The sequence below is a fragment of the Borostomias antarcticus genome, assembly GCF_949987555.1.
Source record: "Borostomias antarcticus genome assembly, chromosome: 1".
In the NCBI taxonomy this organism is placed as follows: Eukaryota; Metazoa; Chordata; class Actinopteri; order Stomiiformes; family Stomiidae; genus Borostomias; species Borostomias antarcticus.
This window is the reverse complement of record NC_140234.1, coordinates 27318244-27334437: the sequence shown is the minus strand read 5'-3', so window position 1 is coordinate 27334437 and position 16194 is coordinate 27318244. Positions and strand designations below refer to the sequence as shown.

The window sequence follows — 16194 nt, the reverse complement described above, 5'->3', positions numbered from 1 at the left end:
CAGAAGGTCCTCCGCTGATTTCTTCCTCACTGGGTAAATATAGCATTGGATTCCAGTTAATCATTTTGATTAATTCATTATTTAAATTAGATTAGATTCAATGTACATTCTACATACAATATTCCTTTAATATACAAAATATGGTACATACCAGGCCAGCCTTGTAGAAGGGGGGTACGTTTTTGCAAAAAGTGGACCTTATCGATAATTTTATTGTCGCGTGACTTGTTGACGGGGGGAGGCTGACAGATACTTTGTATTTTGATTGTCGAGCGACTTGTTGACGAATTCTGGACCTTTGGTCGTGAGGGGGGGTTCTTCACCCGACCCCTCCCTGGCTACGGGCCGGCATACTGATGTACAATATGTATATATAATATGCATAACCTTTACTTCATCTCTTGATCTGTTCCCAGTGTGGCGGAGGTGTCTGATGACCTGTGTGGCAGTGGGAACTACAGTGTGGAGATGAGCCTGGGACTGGAGCCAGGAGGCCAGCCTGGACATCCCGTCCTGGGGAGAGAGGTCCAGTTTGGACACCCAGTCCCAGTCCTGGGGAGAGAGGTCCAGCCTGGAGACCTGGTGGGTGTCGGTCTGCCCGGGGATTCAGTCCTCCAGCCTGGGGACTCTGTCCCAGCCTTGGGGAACGTGCGGGTGGTCATCAGTCTGAAGATCAACGACAGCCAGGTCATCCTGGAGGTGACGTCCTGCTGCCTGTCTCCCTCTGGCCAGCCCCACCACCCCAACTCCACCTGCTGCCTCCTGTCCAGGTGCTGAACACACCTAACCCTAACCCTTAAACCCAACCTTAACCCTTAAACCCAACCCGAACCCTTAAACCTAACCCTAACCCTTAAACCCAACCCTAACCCTTAAACCCAACCCTCACCCTTAAACCTAACCCTAAACCCAACCCTAAACCCAACCCTAACCCTAACCCCCTGAGTTCCACCACCACCCCAACTTACTTCAGAGCTCAAGATGGACATTTCAAAATGCAGAGACGCAGTGTGCTCTGTGTATTCTTTATCATCATTAAACACATCAACTAAGAGACGACATTGCGGTATTTGCCCTTTTGGAGTTTTTGCTAAGCCCATCAATATAAAACGCCCTAAGTAGAAAACACCCTTATCTCCAGGAGCCAGCATCACTGAGATGGACAGCAAATGAAATGCCACTCCAAACACCACAGCAGCAGCTTTAATAAAACTCTTAACTCTAGCGTGTGCCAAATGAGAATACGCTCTTTAGCTTTGGACTGCCGCTGCTGCCATTAGACCAGTGGAGCTTCTATTGAAAAGGGGGAAATGTTGACGTCAGAGACGTCTCTTCTTAATGCATGTCTGGCTCTGGTTAAACAATGTAAAATGGAGAGGAAGGTGAAACAGCTCAGCCTGTATCCAGGTCGGCGCTCACGTCATTCTCCCTGGCGCTAGAGCAGAGGGAGCTGACCACACGTCTCTGAGCTCAGGGGTTTGGGGACTGATGGGCCTCAGTCATGATTAGGGCTGGGTATCGATTTGAATTTCAAGAATCGATTCGATTCCGATTCACAAGGTTCAGAATCGATTATCACGATTCAATTCGATTCGATTCAATATCGATTCGGTTAGTGTTACTAAAACCTGTTTTTCTTAGCTGTAACCTTAATTACATGACTGCCAAGTTATGCAACACATCAATACTAGGGCTGGGTATCGATACTGATTTCCAAAAATGAATGAATGAATGAATCATTGAATGAATGAATTAACTATTAATTCCTTCATTTATTCATTCATTCATTAAATAAAAGATCGATTTTGGGATTCACTTACTTGTGTGTGTGTGTGTGCTGAGTGGTAGTCTAATCAGCCAAACCTCCATATTGCTTATCAACATTACAGCACTAAGGGCTCTTCACATCCCTGCAATGAGCAGCTCTTGATTAAGTCTTAGTTGGATGGATGGATGGCATTGACCTTCTAAGACCCAAATCCCGCCCGCGGGATTTATTCCATGTTTGTTATTTCTGACATTATAACCTGTTATACTGCACAATAACAGATAAGACAATCCATCAAACTTCTAGCCATGATTGTGCTGTTTCCATAGAGGTCCAGACTTGCATGTATGCACTGAAAAGGGACCAAAACTGCTTCTGACCTTCAGTGTCTGACCTCACATGCTCTTCTGGATGAATGGGCAAACATTCCCCCAGACACTCCAAAATCTTGTAGAAAGCCTTTCCAAAAGAGTGGAAGCTGTTCTAGTTGCAAAGGGACGGCCAACTCCATATTCATGCAGAGATAAAGATGTCAGAAAAGCTCCTGTAGGTGTAATGTGTAGGTGTCCCAATACTTTTGTTCATATAGTGTATTTATAACTTATAGATGTCCGAACAGAAACATCAAACCAAAAAGAAACCTCAAGCACACCTGTTTCTCCTCTCCCCTCCCCTCCTCTCCTCCTTCCTTCCCTCTCTCCTCTCCTCTCCAGGCTGCCCAGGGGGTCTCTGGGTATGCGGCTGCTCTCCGGGGGTCAGTCCAGCAGCAGCAGCTTCTCTCTCAACCTGTTCCAGATGGTCAGCTTCTCCGTGGCCTATCTCCACTGTGACCTCAGCGTCTGCCCCAGGAACTGCTCCGTCTATGAGAGGGTGAGACCGGGCGCTGGGCTGGGAGGCGCTGATTGTGAGAGGGTGAGACCGGGCGCTGGGCTGGGAAGGCTGATTGTGAGAGGGTGATCTGGAGGCTTAAACTGTGAGATGCTGTAAGAGGGTGAGAGGGAAATGTGATACTTGGTGTGAGAGGCTGAGTCTGAAATCGCAGAGTGTGAGAGGGTGAGCATGAGTCTACGGGACCATACTGAGTGAGAGGGTGAGTGTGAGTCTATTCAGACCATACTGAGTGAGAGGGTGAACATGAGTCTACGGGACCATACTGAGTGAGAGGGTGAGTGTGAGTATACAGACCATACTGAGTGAGAGGGTGAGTCTGGGAGACATTGGGTTTGTGTGAGAGGGTGAGTCTGGGACACATTGGGTTTGTGTGAGAGGGTGAGTCTGGGAGACATTGGGTTTGAGTGAGAGGGTGAGTCTGGGAGACATTGGGTTTGAGTGAGAGGGTGAGTCTGGGACACATTGGGTTTAATAGTATTAGAGTGTGAGAGGGAGATAGAGGCGGCCCTCCTAAAACAAACAAGCATACTCAGCGCAGGTCCTGGAGATATGATCCACTATACATCTGAAGCATCTCAGTTGTCCCCAGTATGGCTGTATATCAGATGGAGACCCAACCATATCTATGGGCCGTGGGAGTCCTGTCCCAGATAGCAAGCGGATCTGGGCCATATACAGGCCAGATCTGGCCCTTGTGGCTTAGTTCCGGCCCATAGATGGCCCAGAATTATGATACATCCGCTTGCTATCTGGGGTAGCACTGCAGGAAGACCCAGCCAGTTAGCTATCCTTATTGGCTTTGAGAGTGGTCTGCCACTGAGCTGGAGCACTCTCCCACCTTATCCTCTTTCAAACGGAAACACGCGCCAGGAGGGCCGTATGATTCAGCACATTTGTCCGAGGGAGGATGAATGGTAGTCATTATGTATTGTCCCTGAGAGATAGCCAAGATACATCCTTGAAGAAACTAATTTCTTCTTAATCTACTCCATTTTTTATACGCATGAACACAGAAAGAATGTCCTTGTGTGTGTGCGTGTGTGTGTGTGTGTGTGTGTGTGTGTGTGTGTGTGTGTGAGTGTGAGCGTGTGTGTGTGTCAGCAGCAGTGTCTTCAGCGCAGAGACCCGTCCTCTTCTCCCTCAGGGGTCATCTCCACCATCCGGAGGAACCGCGTCTCCTTCGGTCCAGTGTTGAGAGGCATGCAGGACTCCGCCTCCCCCGAGGAGATGGGTATAATTATCAGCTGTGCTTCGACACATATGTGACCTATCTGAGATAAAGGGTGTCGGGAGACGGACATGTTGGCGGCGACGGCAGGAAGGAGATGAGCACACTCTCACACTGTTGTGGTCCTGGGAGTAAATCCCATTAAAAGTTTAAAATGAAGAATAACATCCTCCCGCACACACTTTTTCTTTGCTTTTAATCTGCCAACGTTTCGGTTTCTACCTTCATCAGGACAGATTCAGCTACACACACTGTTTCAATCTTCTCCCAGACTGCGGAACATGCTGTTCTGAGGCAAAGAGTGGTTGACCTTAGACACTAGCCGTGTCTCTGTCTAACCGTAGGCTATAGACTGTAAATCTTGTTTGTACTGCAGTTAACTGACTTACTGTTCCACAGTTCTTTAAATGACTGACTGTGTATTACAGCCGCCGGGCTGGCTAGCTCACTGTAATAGGAATGTGAGTGTGCAGAAAATCTAGTCCCTGAGCGTGCTTTGCTCTGGTGCTGAGGGTAAAAACAGATTGACGTACTGTGAAGATTCTTCTCTCCTGTGAAACCATTCCTTTGTACACTCCAGGTCTTATCTACTAAAGTTTTGCACGTATAAAAACATGTGCAAATGCCTTAATACATGCAAATAAATGTGCAAGGTGATCTATGAACGGTGTGCATGGAGGATTGCGTCCTTCAAGTGCTTTATCCAATTAGTACTTTTGGCTGAAATAAATATGAAATAATGAACATGCCTACCCTAGCGTGCAAAATATGGGAGGAGAAAATGCAAATACATAACTGTAGCACACGCTCAGTGACTTATCTACGGTGGCCCTGAAGTGTCACAACACATTAAACCAGGCCAGGTCCAGGCTGGCTTGTTTGTGTTCAGGACTGGTAGGACGGAAGCTAGTCATGCCACTGAAATAACTGTGAATTGAAATTACATGAAATTATGTCTGATAAACTAAGATAGGTCTTGTCGCCTGGACACATCAGTTCCAATGCTTCCAATGCTAATCCTGCACAATAAGAGCAAGATAGCCAGTTAGCTCGAGCTCACAACAACTAGCAGCAGCAGTAGCCTACATCCGTTGAGTCAGACTAGTTTCTAAGTAACTACTAACTCTTTTTTTTTTTTTTCCATACTTTTTTTTTTTTTCTCTTTTAGGATTGTGTAAATGTGTACTGTGTTCCCCAGAGCCGGTGGCCCTGCTGCTGGTACTGGTGCTAGTGGGCCTGGCGGCGGGCTGCTCCCTAGCGCTGGTGGCCCTGCTGCTGGTCTGGCTGGCACACAGACGGGGCGCGGGGGGGCGGCTGTTCCATCCAGACCCTCCAGCCTGTTGTGGCTGCCTGATCCTACCATGACCAAGCAGCACACAACACCAGCCACATCGTCCCACCTCCAACAATAGCAGCCAATCATCACAACAAGAAGACTTAGAGCAGCCAATCGCATGGCCTGGAAGAAGGCGGATAGCCAATCACGTACTGTGAATAACGTAAGATGGCCGACCCGGGAACAGCCTGAGCATCACGTCCGACCGTCCAGACAAGACTAGACGCAAAGCAGTTCACTCCTTGCTTGAGTCCTGACATCTGCCAGGAGCCATTTCACAGACGCTCGCCATCTCCCATCCTGTAGAAGCACACAGACAAAGACAGCTACACATAAAGCTTGAGACCTCTCCCTATCTCTCCATTCAACATCACTTCGCATCAATTCAAATGTGCACACTGATGCATTGCAGAATTGGCAGGTGTTAAAGACTGGTTGACCTTAATGTGCTTTCTAGGGCAGTTTCCCAGAGAGAATATTAAGCCTAGCCCTAGACCTAATCACACATTGAATAGAAAATTCCCATTGAAGGTACAGTATGAGAAGTTTGGGGTCATGGCTTATCTACTGTGTGCGTCTGGAAGACGAGACGGCCTATTGAGACTTGAAAGAAGAGGGTACCTCTCAAACGGAGGTCACATGTCACAATGCAACAAAGCACACGATTGATCACATTTACCAAATCCATATTACATTAATTATATTCGATTAATGATGATATCATGCTCTATTTTATGCCAGAGGAATCAATGCCTGTACTTTACCCTGAGAGCGCTGCATACAGTATACATGGTGGTGGATTAAATACCTCCTCAATGCACTGAGATGTTCACGGGTGACTGGTCCTTTCATAAACATGATGAATGCTCTTGTTTGCGCACACTCTCAAGCCTTGTGCTGTGCACATTGTAGTGTTCAGTCTCTGAACACATAATAGCATCCCTCCTTGAAGTGCCTGAGAAATGTGATGCTCTTTATTGAGACATCCTTACAAAACACTTAATAGCAGCCACTAACACCAGTTATCCTCTTAAAACACAACCACAACATGCTCAGCCCCCCGCCCACCTTCACCAAACAGGAAGCCCCAGCACACAGTAACTTCACCCCAGATATGAAACCCTGCCCAAACACACCCAGACAACACATTAAACCAATACTCATGGTCCCCCCTGTCAAAGGCTTTTTCCTGGTCCAGGGAGACCAGGCCCAAACCCGTGTCTCCCCGTTGTGACAGTTCCATCAGTTACCTTAAAAGGAACAAACTGTCCATGATCGACCGACCCGGCACACCAAGTACGTCTGGTTCCTATGCTCTATAGTGTTCAGGTGAGTGTTCAGTCTATTCTCTATGTACTATAGTGTTCAGGTGAGTGGTCAGTCTATTCTCTATGCTCTATAGTGTTCAGGTGAGTGTTCAGTCTATTATCTATGTACTATAGTGTTCAGGTGAGTGTTCAGTCTATTCCTTATGCTCTATAGTGTTCAGGTGAGTGTTCAGTCTGTTCTCTATGTACTATAGTGTCCAGGTGAGTGTTCAGCCTATTCTCTATGCACTATAGTGTTCAGGTGAGCGTTCAGTCTATTCTCTATGCACTATAGTGTCCAGGTGAGTGTTCAGTCTGTTCTCTATGTACTATAGAGTCCAGGTGAGTGTTCAGTCTGTTCTCTATGTACTATAGAGTCCAGGTGAGTGTTCAGTCTGTTCTCTATGTACTATAGAGTCCAGGTGAGTGTTCAGTCTGTTCTCTATGTACTATAGAGTCCAGGTGAGTGTTCAGTCTGTTCTCTGCACTGTAGTGTCCAGGTGAGTGTCAGTCTGTTCTCTATGCACTATAGAGTCTATGTGAGTGTTCAGTCTGTTCTCTGGCAGAGTCTTGGCGTGTATTTTACAGTCTGCACAGAGCAGTGCCATCTACTCCAGGCATTTTATGCAAAAATGGGGGTCAACGTAAAACAAATTGCAACAGAAGCAAACTCAACTGATGTTGTATCCTAAATATGTCCTGAGAGAGGGGAAAAAAAGTCCCAAGGAATCCCATGGGGGGAAAGGTTTGAAAATCACCCAAATATAATCATACCAAAAACGCCCTTTTAACACACAGGGGAATAGGGTAAACATTTTAACCAATAGATATGACCATGAAAATTACAGCGGTCATTACTTACATTAAGACAAACAAAAAATGTAGGCCTATTACAAGTTTTTTTTTAAATTGTTTGTTTACCTGGCCAAATGGTGTATAATCTAATTATGTATGCGCTTCTTTGCATAAAAACCACAACATTATATGAAGCCAGGTGAAAATGTCTTGTTGAATGTTGTTGACATATAACAGTAAAAGACTTAATATTAAGCTTGTCTGAATGGACCCATGAGCCGTATGTACCTGTGTGTGTGTGTGTGTGTGTGTGTGTGTGTGTGTGTGTGTGTGTGTGTGTGTCACCATCTGGTTGATTAAAGATTAAAGACCCCTCAGGTCCTGGAATTATATACCCATTAAAAAAATAAATAAATTGGCTACGTTGCCAAGGGTGAATGATCTAGCTAAACAACCCCCCCAGTGTCCCTCCTGTCACTGTCACAAGCAAACCCTTAATTTATCCTCCCTGAGTCCTCCATCTCAGCGCCTGGGCTGGCCCACGTCCTGTCCGCTCCATCTCAGCGCCCGGGCTGGCCCACGTCCTGTCAACCAGCTCCGTCCTTCTGAGCAGCGCATTCAGTTGTGTTAAAAACACAGTTCTACAAGGCAAGGCAAGTTTATTCGTAGAGCACATTTCAGCAACAAGGCAATTCAAAGTACTTTACATGAGACATTAAAAGCATCACAACAAAGTTCAAGAAACATAAACATAAAAGATCATATAAAACGAAATGCAAAAATTAAAACTATATATACAAAAAAATAAAAAGGACATTTAAAACCAATGCAGGAAAAATAAAATACAGGAATAAAAGTTACAGTGCAGCGTATGATCACTGGAAGAACAGATCATAAGAAATAAAAACAGTGTTGCACACTCTGGCTCTATTCCACATGCAGTTAATTTATTATTGACGTTTCAGCCCGTTGGCCTTCATGTAGATTCTGAGGAAGGCCAAAAGGCCGAAACGTCAATAATTAATAATTAACTGCATATGGAGCCAGAGTGTGCAACACTTTTTTCTTTATGAGCTATGGTAACTAATGTTGTTCCTTTTCATGACATCACATAGGGTTAACATGTACAGACTGAAGGACAGCAGGACAAGGACAGAGAGCTTTTTTGAGTCAGCATTGATTCTGAGGTTGTTGACAACCTTGACCAGCGCTGTCTCTGGGCTATGATGCCAGCAAAAACCTGACTCAAAATTGTCCAGAATACAATTTGCAGCTAGGAAATAATTTAGCTGTTTGAATACTATTTTTTCTAGAATTTTACTTAAAAAGGGAAGGTTGGAGATTGGTCTAACATTGCTGAGGATTGAGGAGTCCAAGTTGTTTTTCTTCAAGATGGGTTTTACCAGGGCAGTTTGTTTGAAGTGCTGATGGAATAATGCCTGTACTGAGGGAACCATTTTCAGTAGCTAAAGTGTCCATGGATACAGAGTTAAAAATAGTCTTGAAGCACTTGGTGAGAATAGGATTATAGGGGGCAGGTAATGGGAGATGACTTAAGTTGTGACATCACTTTGCTAAGCATCTCTGTGTCAACCGGTATAAGCAAGTTCTTTCTACTGTATTGCTGCTGCCGAGAAGCCCTAGAACTAGTGGAGTTGTGCATGGCTTTTCTTATCTGCTCCACTCCATTCAGCTGCCTAATCACATAAGAGCTCAGACTTTTTGATTTGCCGCTGCCTTTCTCTTGAAGGGTTTCTTTGTCACTCATGGGTGAAGGCTGCCCCCCTTACTGCTGCTGCTTCAGCACCTTGGTATTAATGTACTTCAGCATGCACTTCATGCACTCTGGGCTTCTTATTAGCAGAGCTCTTCTTGAACTTTTGCTATCTTTCCCACTCAGGACTTTCTGCTTCACTCATTTTAGAAACTAGAACATCATCAGTATCTGCCTGGTCATCTAGACGGCTCTTAAGATATTTCACCTGATCACATACTGTAACAGCACAGTTCCCATGGCTCCCAGAGATGACTGTATCCGTTCAGGGCTGTAGTGCTCATCTGAGCCATCCGCCCTAACTGCAGCTAACAGTCTCTCTTCAAGTTCCACTGCCATGAACAGAACGTTCTGTGGGGATTTGTGACTGTCCTGTGTGATGTTGATTAGCTGGTGATACAGGTCAATAGAGCGATCTTCCTTTAAATTGCCTTTCAAGATTGTCTGCAGCTGGGGGAACGATCCGTTTTAATCAGCAGCTGGGGGAAGGGTCCATTTTAATCTGCAGCTGGGGGAGGAGTCCGTTTTTATTATTATTATTATTATAATAATACTTATTTTACTACTACTACTACTACTAATATTTTTACTATCACTGCATCTTATAAACCTTTACATATCACCATCACATAAGGTAAGTTAAGAGTTTGTATGATTATTATTATTATTATTGTTGTTGTTGTTGTTATCAATAATATTAATAATAATACAAACTCTTAACTTATCTTATGTGAGGGTGATATGTAAACGTTTATATGAGATGGTGATAGTACATGTGCAGTAGGTGTGTAGGTGATGGTGGTTTATCTTATTGAACCTAGGACTGCATACACACAGCAGGCTGCTGAATATTGATGACAAGATGTACAGTTGGAGAAAAACTGTAGAGACATAACTTTGATTGAGATTGGAGTTGGAGACAGAATTAACTCTAATTTCTTTAGCAAGGCCCACATTGAGCAGTTCTACCCACGGTCTTTGACTCAGCCAAGCTAAGGTAAGAAAGAAAAGTCTATAAACATAATTTTTGTTTTTATAGACCTCATTCTCAATTACATCCCCCTTCTGTTTCAGGAGAGTGATGTTTCCTAGCAGCAGCCCATAGGCCTGTTTAAAACTCTGGTACTAGCCTACAGGGCAATGAACGGAACAGCTCCCTCCTACCTCCCGGCCATGGTCAAGCCCTACACCCCCGTCTGACCACTACGCTCTGCTACCTCGGGGCGATTGGTTGTGCCGTCGCTCCGAGACCTCAGTGGTGGATCGACCCAGATACGGCTCTTTCTGTCCTGGCTCCGCAGTGGTGGAATGAACTGCCCACTGACATCAGGCTCAAAGCGCCACAGGTTCAAAACCCACCTCTTCAGAAGTTCTACCCGGACCCTTCCTCTTAAGCACCTATTGTATTTGTGTCTCGTTGCTCTTGCTTTTTTTTTCTTTATCACTAGATTATGCTCTTGATTACTTGTTTAGAAAAGAGATGCACTTGCGTGTTCTGGTGAGTGGTGGTACAATGACTACCTATGTTAAATCCAATTATTGAAAGCGGCTTTTGATAAAAATGCCTGTAATGTTATGTTATTTGTATCTGTAATCTTATGAAAACATTTTTTTCTAAGGGTGGCTGCAATTGGGTGTGATTAATAATGTAGCTACAGTAGCTAGCTAGATAGGTACTTTATTGATGTTTGATACTCTGTTGATACTCAGTTTCCATTGAGTACTATTGTGTGACACACATACAGTAGTTCACTGTGGCAGTGGAGTGAATCATTCCAGGAATTTAAGGACAGACTTGAGGCCAGAAGTTCAGGTTTTCCAACCAGCCAACCAACCAGCGCTACACGCACGCCGGAAACCCTAGCAGTCAGCAGCTTTCCTGGCATTGCTGCCATTCTGTGGAGGTCAGAACCAGCTGGGTCACATTACTATGAAAACAAGAGGACGGGTCGACAACTCCTCCCACAGAACAACACGAGGTCGTTTCTCTAAGACACACCCACCTGTCGCCTCACCTGGGACACTTCCTCAACCTGCAGATCGCCCACAGAGAAGCTATCCTGTGTGTCTGTGTTTGCGCGTGAGATTAAAGAGTGTGTTTGTCGACAAGGAGGATCTGCGCGCTTATGGATTATTTTGATGGGGGCTCAGGGAAGTTCAGAAGCTTCTGGAAGGGTGACTTTGAGGCTGACTGGATCAAGGTAGCAGACCGTAGCTTTGGAGGTCAGGTGTACCGGGTCAAGCTAAAGCTCTGGAGGGAGAGCTATGCCCTGAAGAGCTTTGACTCCGCTTCCTCTGGCACCAGCTTCAACAGGTAACGCTGCAGGTGATCAACACTCTCACACACTCAGACATGGAGGCCCGGTCACACACACCCACACACACACACACACATTCTCTCACACATACACACACACACACACAGGGGCGGGGTGGCCATCGGGAGGTTCGGGAAGACTCCCGAACGGCCGACCCATCCAGGCCGAACCGGCTGGGGGGAAAAAAAAAAAATATATATTTTATATTCTATTTATAATATATTTCCCGGTGGCCTGGCGCGCCAACCGGCCTGGCCCGCGGTGAATGGCCTGCCCCCCTGTCAACAAATCGCGCAGCCCCCCGTCCCCCCCCACCCCGTCAACAAATCGCGCAGCACCCCCCCCCCCCCCCCGTCAACAAAACGAAACTGAAGGTGTTCCATCTCACCGCCTCGGCTCGGCTAGTGGCCTGACTGGGGCTACATTTCCCGGCAGGAAATATTCACCCAGTCCGGCCCTGCACACACACACACACACACACACACACATTCTCTCTCACACACAGACACACACACCAACACATTATCTCTCTCTCACACACACACACATTCTCACACACACTCACACACACATTCTTTCTCGCACCCACCCACACACACACATTCTCACATGCATGAACGCACACACACACATCCACACCGGAGATCTACTGGGCTGTAGCCCTGTGTGAAATCAATACTGCTTAAGATAAATAATGGTTTTGTGAATGATGGACAGTGAATGTTCTAGATTTCAGAAATTTCAAAAATATCTATTTGCTGATGTTGGCAAGTCTCCGACACCAACAATACGCCCTTAACATGATCATCTCTAAACCCTTCCTTCTCTGTCTGTCTGTCTGTCTGTCTGTCTGTCTGTCTGTCTGTCTGTCTGTCTGTCTGTCTGTCTGTCTGTCTCTCTCTCCCTCTCCCTCTCTATCTCTCTCTCTCTCTCTAACTTGGCCATATCTCTCCATATCTTTATCTCTATCTTTACCCAATCTCTCCCTCTGTCTCCTTCCCTCCCTCCCTCTCTTTTTCTTCATCCCAATTTCACTCTGTCTTTCATGTTTGCTTTTTCTCCCTCACTTCTCTCTCCCCTCCCCATTTCTCTCCCTCTCTCTCTCTCTTTCTCCCCTCCCCATCTCTCTCTCTTTCTCTCTCCCCCCTCCCCATCTCTCTCTCTTTCTCTCTCCCCCCTCCCCATCTCTCTCTCTCTCCCTCACTCTCTCTTTCTCTCTCTCCCCTACCCATCTCTCATTCCATCACTATCTCTGTTTCTCTCTCCCTCCCCATCTCTCTCATTTTATCCTTCTCTCTCACTCTCTCCTTCTCTCTCTCTCTCCCTCCAATCTCTCTCTCTCTCTCTCTCTGTCTCTTTGTCCTCTGCAGGAGAATTATGGAGGAGGCCTCCAAGATGGCAAAATTAAAGTTCAAGTACATCATATCGGTCTACGGCACGTGCAGCGACCCTGCTGCCATGGTGATGGAGTACATGAGTAATGGCTCCCTGGACGCCCTCCTGGCCAGTCACGTCATCATGTGGCCCAAGAAATTCCAGATGATCCACGAGGCCACCATGGGCATGAACTACCTCCACAGCCTGACCCCCCCAGTCCTCCACCTCAACCTGAAACCACCCAACGTTCTGCTGGACGACCACTTGCATGTGAAGGTGAGGATGAGGGAGAGAGAAAGAGAGGGAGAAGGAGAGAGAAAGGGAGAGAGAAAGAGAGGGAGAAGGAGAGAGAAAGAGAGAGAGAAAGAGAGGGAGAGAGAGAAAGGGAGAGAGAAAGAGAGGGAGAGAGAAAGGGAGAGAGGAAGGGAGAGAGAAAGGGAGAGAGGGAGAGAGAGAAAGGGAGAGAGAAAGAGAGGGAGAAGGAGAGAGAGAGAGAGAGAGAAAGAGAGAGAGAGAGAAAGAGAGGGTGAAGGAGAAAGAAAGGGAGAGAGAAAGAGAGAGAGAGAGAGAAAGGGAGAGAGAAAGAGAGGGAGAAGGAGAGAGAGAGAAAGAGAGAGAGAAAGAGAGGGTGAAGGAGAAAGAAAGAGAGAGAAAGAGAGAGAAAGGGAGAGAGAAAGGGAGAGAGAAAGAGAGGGAGAAGGAGAGAGAGAGAGAAAGAGAGAGAGAAAGAGAGGGTGAAGGAGAGAGGGAGAGAGTAAGAGAAAGGGAGAGAGAAAGGGAGAGAGAAAGAGAGGGAGAAGGAGAGAGAGAGTGAAAGAGAGGGTGAAGGAGAGAGAAAGGGAGAGAGAAAGATAGAGAAAGGTAGAGAGAAAGGGAGGGAGAAGGAGAGAGAGGGAGAGAGAGTGAAAGAGCTGATGAAGGAGGTGAAAAGTGAGTGAGGGAGAAAAAAGAGGGAGAGATAGAGGCAGAGAGAGGGAGATGAAGTGTCAGACCTGTTATTACTATGGCCCAGTCCCAATGTCCCAAAAACCCTCACAGACTCGCATACTTTGAGGCGTGTTCTGCTAAGTGTGTGAGGGCTTAGTGCTCTAGTCCCATCGTCAAATCGTAAAGTACACAAGAGCTCTCTGGCAGACCTTTGAGCCCTTTATGCCCCCTTACCGTGAGTCTGCACTTTGCCTGAGGGAATTACCCACAGTTCATATCGTTGTGACGGGAAACATGGGATTACCAGAAGATCGGTAAACAAACAAGCAAGGAAGGAGCAACCAACCCTAACGTTCACGTTTCAAAAAATATGTTTTCAGATGTTCTCAGCTGGAATTGCTTATTGGTATCTTTGGGTTGTTGGTCGAGAAGGACAAGTAGCCATATCATTATTTTGGTTAGAATATTTTTAGGTATGGTAATCATCATATGGTTTATATAATTTGATTTGTTAGGCTATGGCTATAAATCACATAGATTTCTGTTTCCTTGAACCAAATAATTCCTCAGTTAAAAGCAGTATGACATTAATCATCTGTCTCAGTGCAGTGTTCTTTGAATTGAGATTTCCAGTATGAATATGGAAAGAGTTTGCTGTATTTGTGCAAAACAGAAATGCATGTTGAACTACCATTCTTGAGTAGCAAAATACATTTGGATCTATCATAAACAAGAATCACAGGTAGTTATGTAGTTATTAATATCTTAAGCTTAAATGAATTCAACAAGTTGAATGGAAATGTTTTGAGGGTGACCCATGAGTTGTGATAATGCGCAACTAAAGGGGATTTGACTCAGACCAACATTCATTTAAATTACCGTAAAATCAAAAAATAAAATCAAAACTCCCAAACCCACAATAATGCAGCTTTGCAGCCACTCAACCATGTACTGACCAGGTGACATCAATAAGTCTGTGAAGGTTCAGGGCTTGGGTGTGAAACCAGCTAATAAGCTTAACGAGCCAGGCCTCCTAACGATCTCCTGATAGGTTGTAATTAGCTGAGAGCCGTTGAAGAGGAAATATAGGATTTCAGTCTAATAGGAGGCAGTGCTATTGTTTGAGTAGAGTCTCCCTCCCTCCTCAAAAGATTTCAGATTTTGGGCTGATTAAAAGGGAGGACGCCGTGACCCAGAAGGAGTTTTTGGAGTGGCTAACGAGGAGGGGGAATATCAACTACATCCCCCCCGAGGCTTTCACCCCCTCCCCCCCACCCCCAGGGACCGCCTTCGATGTTTACAGGTGAGCTGCCGAGGCCCATCTCAGCAGGGGTCAATACTCTACCTTTCTCTTCTCCGTGTGTTGTGTGTGTGTGTGTGTGTGTGTGTGTGTGTGTGTGTGTGTGTGTGTGTGTGTGTGTGTGTGTGCGTGCGTGCGTGCGTGTCTGTGTGTTCTTGTATTGAAATAAGGAGCAAGAGAAATCAAGCCTGTGCTCTATTCCAAATGTTGAACACTTTATTTAGTTACAGGGGAAAAGGGAAAAGGTTCTAAAAGTTAAAATAGGATGGCCAGCAATCATATAGTCACACGCCTGATGGGCATCGGCCTCCTGCCTGAGGGGAGTGTCATGGAGAGATTATGGCCGGGGTGGGAGGGGTCAGCCGCAATCTTCATGGCCTGCTTCAGGGTCCTGGAGTTGTGCAGGACCAGGAGGGAGGGCAGGTTGGACCAGGAGGGAGGGCAGGTTGGACCAGGAGGGAGGGCAGGTTGCAGCCGATCACCTTCTCAGTGGATCGGATAACGCGCTGCAGTCTGGCCCTGTCTTTGGCTGAAGCCGCGGAGTACCAGACGGTGATGGAGGAGGTGAGGATGGACTCAATGATGGAGGTGTAGAAGAGTACCCTCATTTTTTTGGGGTAGTCCGAATTTCTTCGCGAGGGAGCTGGTGTTTAGTTCCCATTTGAGGTCCCGGGAGTTAGCGGTGCCCAGGAAGCGGAAGGGGTCAACAGTGGTCACTAAAGTCTACAATCATCTCCACTGAGAGCGTTGAGCTCAAGGTTGTTTCGGCTGCACCAGTTGGTGGGACAGACGAGTCTGACTGGTGGCTGGAGGTGCAGCTGTTCATGTCCAGGGAGAAGAGTAGAGGGGAAAGGACGCAGCCCAGGGAGGAGCCTGTGCTGATGGACCTGGAGTCTGACATGTTTTTGCCCAGCTTCACGTGCTGTTTCCTATCAGGACAGGAAGTCGGTGATCCACCTGCAGGTGGAGTCAGGCACGCGCAGCTGGTATAATGTAGTGAAGGGCCATGTTTACTGCATCGTCCACAGACCTGTTTGCTCTGTAGGTGAACTGCAGGGGGTCCAGGAGAGGGTCTGTGATGGATCTGAGGTGCAGCAGAAGGTGCTCAAAGACCTTCATTACTACAGAGGTCAGGGCGACGGGCCTGTAGTCATTTAGGCCGGTGATCTTTGT

The 16194-nt window shown here is 46.4% G+C and overlaps 1 protein-coding gene across 1 annotated transcript in view; it reads left to right on the top strand.

Annotated features, from left to right (window-relative positions):
* Window positions 1-11225: 11225 nt before the first annotated feature.
* Window positions 11226-16194, top strand: part of ankk1 (ankyrin repeat and kinase domain containing 1) — a gene marked incomplete at both ends in the record, with an annotated part of 13052 nt that continues 8083 nt past the window's right edge. Inside the window, 3 exons of the mRNA XM_084454648.1 lie at window positions 11226-11413; window positions 12788-13070; window positions 14873-15024. Coding sequence (XP_084310774.1) covers window positions 11226-11413; window positions 12788-13070; window positions 14873-15024 — 623 coding nt within the window. The remainder of the gene's footprint in view (window positions 11414-12787; window positions 13071-14872; window positions 15025-16194) is intronic.